The sequence below is a fragment of the Priapulus caudatus genome, unplaced genomic scaffold, assembly GCF_000485595.1.
Source record: "Priapulus caudatus unplaced genomic scaffold, Priapulus_caudatus-5.0.1 Scaffold596, whole genome shotgun sequence".
Taxonomy (NCBI): domain Eukaryota; kingdom Metazoa; phylum Priapulida; class Priapulimorpha; order Priapulimorphida; family Priapulidae; genus Priapulus; species Priapulus caudatus.
The window spans coordinates 177,506-183,261 of NW_014577657.1; the positions used below are offsets into that span (position 1 = coordinate 177,506).

The following is a 5,756-nucleotide window of genomic DNA, read 5'->3' on the forward strand; positions in this document are numbered from 1 at the left end:
CATAGATATATAGATCGCGAACCCTATATATGTGAGCGCTCGCTGGCTACAAGCCTGAATACCTGTTTACACAAATAGAAAGCGATCGAGAGAAAAAGAGAGAGCGAGAGAGAGAATGATGCCCGATAGAAAACATACGTGAGTGTTATATACTACTGCGTAAACACATCACTATGTCATCCAACATGTCTCGCGAATGGCGATTGTACAATAACTTCGTCGGAAACCTTACATCCGCATATTATGATTATCTCTGAAATCTTTGATTATGCAGTGTCTACACGATGACTACAGAGAGCTAATACTGAAGGATGCCACGCACAGTAGCCTAAAGGGTAATGTGGGTATGGGAAGTTGTAAGAGGATGTAGGGCATAACAGTGCAGATATAGAATTGCAGCAGGCTACGTAGGCCAAACACGAGTGAATGCAATTATTTGATAAACTAACGAAATTTGAGATGTACGGCAAAACGTGCCAAGTGCTTGCACAAATAGTACCATCTCCGTTCAATCAAGTGACGCGTGCAGAATTAAGGGATACGAATCTGATATCATCAATACGCAGACGACGATAATAAAATACATCTCTTAAAAAAAAAACGTATACTCGCAGGCATACACGTACAAACGCACTTGATTAGATTTAAATGTGTTTTGTATGCTTGCGGTAACTGCAGCCAACGCGCATACAAATATCACCAAGTGTGCTTGACCATTAGCGAAAATGTGATTGATGCACGCGATGTTCTCGCGATGTGGCTTTTACGTTTAAGCTACCAGCGATTAGAACGGTTTACACTGAAAGAAGCCAATAAAAACCTGATATGTTACCTGAACTTTAAAATGCATTTTGCATTTACGCATTTACGGGCGAGCGACAGAATAGGGTTCTTGATGAAGCATACAGATGTTTAGTTATTTTTACCGGTGTTTCCGATCTGACGGCGTATATACGTGTGCGTCAGTTGCAATAAGCGCCAATAGTCGTTAGATAGCACGAGAAGAAGGCTCACTACCCGTTGCTTCCACTGAGAGTGCAATTGCTACCACGCTCTCATCGTGATCACTTCGGAACAGTAGTCGCATAACTTCGCATAACAGTAGTGTTATGCGCCTCTACGCGAATCGGAAAATTATTTGCTAACTACGTTACTCGGCGGCACGTTACTCTTTTATGCTGACGGGTCGGAAGGCGGACGCAATGAGTGCGAACGGTACGCATCAACATGCTTTTATCATTCCTTTCGATACTCGCGTGGAGCTTACCCCCGTCACGACCACGTATTTCATCCTAATTCTTGTTACTGGCCTTCCTAGCAACACGACGGTTCTGTTGGCGTACCGGGGCATACAGAAGGTCAAGAGAACAGAGCTGTTCGGTGTTGTAATCGTGAGAGCGCTCGCCATCAGTGACATTTGCGTTTGCCTCAACGTCTTGAGGCACTTCTTTGATATGAAAAATGACGTTTATCTCTGCCAGCTGGAATTCGTCGTGCAATCTGTACCGTTGACGTTCTCAGTGAACATCCTCGTCGCCATTGCGGTGGAGCGATACTTAGCAATATGCCAGCCGTGGTTTATGATCCGCAAGAGACACGTCATTATTCTTATAGTGGGAGCTTTGACGATGTCTACGATTTTTTCTATTGTTGGTGCCTTACCGCATCAAGTGCTATCCGAAGATGTTTGCTCCATAGCTGACGCAAGCATGCTTGCAATGACTGTAACGGGAAATTTCAATGCTATCTACGTCGTGATAATGTTGCTACTCATAGTCCTCTACAGCTTAGTGTTCAGGGCAATTCATCGGCGGCAGAACAATAAGGTTGGGACGAGTGTGGGAGCGGCTTCATTGAAAACGCAAAGTAAGACCAGCGTTACACTAAGGCAGGTCACTGGGGTGAGTGTGTTAACAACGGGACGTAGCTGCACAGAAGAGGGTGCGTGTGGCAAGAAAGCACAAGTGGTAAGCATCTTTAAAGTAGAGGTGGCGGACATACATCTACAGCCAGTACCCGGACCCAATAGAGTGGGCAACAATACCAGTGACAAAGTATCATTCAGCGAAGCTTCATGTTCAAATGTTTCAAGAGTATCTGGACATTTACCTGCGCAGAAAGCCAGCTGGCGCAACACGGCAATGGCAGATACCAAGGCACGAAGGGTCGTTGTCGTAACAGGTACTACAGATATGTACCCGAAGTAGTTTTAGGTTGTTTAGTATTATGTTTATATTTTTATAGGAGGTATGTTTATGGTTAGGGTTAGGGTTAGAGTTGGGGTTAGGGTTAGGGTTAGGATTAGGGTTTGTGTTAGGGTTAGGGTACACTTTCTGTAGTACAAAGTACTGGTACACTTTGGGTGTAATACATATATGTACCTCGGTACATATCTGTAGTACCTGTTACGACAACGACTGCCTTGAGCGATCACAAGAAGGGCAAATGAACTTTGCAGTTTTACAACTGCTATTATGTTAGCCTTATTACAATTTGCTTTTTTCTCTGAGCTGTTAACCGTTGCTGGTTAGTGAATTTGACCATTTTGATATGGATGGGGAATAAATGTTCCAGGATGTTGGTGTATCTATTTTACTATCTGCAATGCATGATCAGACCCTCTCTTTATGGCATATATGATAGAAGGGGTAGAAATTATCTCTCTGATAAGTCAGAGTTAACATTTTTCGTAGGATGTTTGAAAAAAATGTAATATTTAACAGATAATATACGACAACTATTTATCATAGATATAGACTCGTTATGATAATTTCATTATTACTGTACCAGTCGCGAAGATAAGTAAAATAAGTATGGAATGAAACGTTTGTCTATCGTGCGTGGCGACCACCTCTTGATAGCCATTCATTGACGACGATGGCTGCTTGTTGACGCCTGCTGACCACTGATGTTGCAACGCGATGCGTGCGTGGCGTGCGTGGCGTGCGTGCTGTGCGTGCTGCATATGGTCGAGCTACGAGTATATATATAATTATATTATAATACTATAATAGAAGTATTTCCTAATATCAGGAAAGTGATATAATGAGAGATTTATCTATATATATTATTAGTATAATTATTATTATGTATTGATTATTATTATTATTATTATTATATTATTATTATTATTTATAATTAATAATTATTATTCTCTATTATTCATTCCGCATAATACATCTACAGAGATAATGTGGTTGTTGTGCTACGTTACAACCTGGAATCCTGTGTACTATACACACGTAGATTTTCCGCTGCGTGCACATATAACTATACGATCGAGAAACGCCATATGGCAGCGCAGCCGCTGGCTACAAGCCTGAAATACACCTTACTCTCGATATGAGAAAGCCGAGAGAGAAAGAGAGAAGAGAGACTGATGCCCGCATAGACAAATACAGTACGGAATGTTATAACTAAGCTGCGTAAAACACATCACATGATCATCCACACTGTCTGCGCGAATGGCGATTGTGCAAACAGCTTCGTCGTGAAACCTTACAGTGCCGCATATTATGATTATCTCTGAAATCTTTGATTAGCAGTGTCTACATTGATGTAATATAGAGGATGATACTGCTGAGGATCCACGCCAGAGTAAAAGGTAACCATGCGTGTGGAAGTTGTAAAGAAGGATCGTATGGCATAACAGTGTGGCAATTATATAATTGGTAGAAGAGCTAACGTATCGCCAGGCACAAGTGAATGCAATTATTTGATAAAAGTAAACGAGATTTGAGATGTACGGAATACACGTTGATAAGTGCCTTGCACAAATAAGTGCCATTTCCGTTCATCCAGGTGACGCGTGCAGAATTTGGGATAGGAATCTGGATTATATCATCAAGACGCAGACGATTGAAATAAATATACACCTCATAAAAAAAACTAAAGACGTATACTTAACGCACTACTCGCAGGCCTTACACGTACAAACGCACTTATTAATTATATCGTATTTTGTATGCTGCGAGCAACTGCACGGCAACGCGCTATACAAAGTATCACCAAGTGTGCTTGAATCACCGCGTTAGCGAAAATGTGATTGATGCACGCGATGAGGCTTTTACGTTAAAGCCATACAGCGATTATAATGGTTTAGCACTGAATGAAGCTATGAAACCTTGATATTTACCTGAACTTTAAAAAATGCATTTTGCATTTACCGCATTTACGGGAGAAGCGACAGAATAAGGGTTCGTTGATGAAGCTACAGAGGTTTTAGTTATTTTGTATCCGTGTTTCCGTCTGACGGCGTATATTACGTGTGCCGTCAGTGTTCAATAAGCGCCAATTAGTTCCGTTAGATAGCACGAGAAAAAGGCTCACTACCCGTTTGCCTTCCGCTGAGAGTGCAATTTGCTACCGACCGCTCTCATCGTGGATCATCTCGAACAGCTACCCTAGTAATTTGTTATGCGCTCTAAGCGAATCGAAAAATCGATCGGCCTAACTAACGTTTACCCGCGGCACGTTACTCTTTTATTCCTGCCGGGTCGGAAGCGGGACCGCAATGATAGCTAACGGTACGCATACAACATGTTTTATTCATTCCTTTCGCATGCTCGCGCGTGGAGCTTACCCGACGTTCTGCGACCAACAGTATTTCATCACTAATTCTTGTTACTGGTCTTCCTAGGAACACGACGTTCCTGTTGGCGTACCGGGCATACAGAGTTCAAGAGAACAGAGCCTGCTCGCGTTATGATCGTGAGAGCGCTCGCCATCAGTGACATTTGCGTTTGCCTCAATGTCTTGACGCACTTCCTTGATATGAAAAATGAATTTGATCTCTGACAGCTGGAATTCGTCGTACAATATCTATCGGTGATTACTACTCTATTGGGTAACCTCTTGTTATGATAGTTGTTTCAAGAATGTGAATGTCTATTCGTGATTATTCTCTACACGTCATTCTACTCGTTGTGCTATTGCTTCGTTGACAATATATTGCGTTGGAATTTTTATATTATATCAAGACGCAGACGATAATAATATAATACATCTCATGAAGAAAACGAAAACGTACGCTTAACGCGCACTCGCAGGCATACACATACCAACGCACTTGATTAGGTTTAAATATGTTCTGTATGCTTTGTTTTGTTTGTTTTTGCATACTTGCAGTACGTTTTACATGCTTGCAGTAACTGCACTCGACGAGGATACAAATACCACCAAGTGTGCCTGACCATTATAGCGAAAAATGTAATGGATGCATATCGCGATGTGGCTTTTGCGTTAAAGCTACCAGCGATTTATAATGGTTTTACACTGAATGAATCTAAATAAAAACCTGATGCTACCTGAACTTTAGAACTGCATTTTGCACCTGTGCAGTTACGAGCGAGCGACAGAATAGGGGTGTTAATGAAGTTTACAAGAGGTTTATTAATTTTTATCGGTGTTACCGACCTGGCGGTGTATATACGTGTGCGTTAGTTGCAATAACCGCTAGTAGTCGTTAGATAGCACGAGAAGAAGGCTCGCTACCCGTTGCTTCCACTGAGAGTGCAATTCTGCTACCACCTCTCATCGGTGATCATCTGAAGTAGTAATTTGTTATGCGCCTCTACGCGAATCGGAAAATCATCTGCTACCTACGTTACTCTTTTATTCTGACGGGTCGGAAGGCGAACGCGATAAGCGCGAACGGTACGCATACAAGCAATGCTTTTTATCAAATCCATTTCGATACTCGCGTGGAGCTTTCCCCCGTCACGACCACGTATATGGCAAGCCATTTGTATCATAAT

The 5,756-nt window shown here is 42.1% G+C and overlaps 1 protein-coding gene across 1 annotated transcript; it reads left to right on the forward strand.

Annotated features, from left to right (window-relative positions):
* Nucleotides 1-1,202: 1,202 nt before the first annotated feature.
* Nucleotides 1,203-4,708, forward strand: LOC106811969 (probable G-protein coupled receptor No18). Its single transcript, XM_014815712.1, has 2 exons — nucleotides 1,203-1,901; nucleotides 4,640-4,708. Exons 1-2 carry the CDS (start codon nucleotides 1,203-1,205, stop codon nucleotides 4,706-4,708), a joined length of 768 nt encoding a protein of 255 aa, XP_014671198.1.
* Nucleotides 4,709-5,756: the final 1,048 nt, after the last annotated feature.

Coding starts and splice junctions, on each gene's coding strand:
- LOC106811969 (XM_014815712.1), top strand. CDS start 1,203: ATGAGTGCGAACGGTACGCATCAACATGCTTTTATCATTCCTTTCGAT. Junction 1,902..4,639: donor CACTAAGGCAGGTCACTGGG/GTGAGTGTGTTA, acceptor TGGTCTTCCTAG/GAACACGACGTTCCTGTTGG.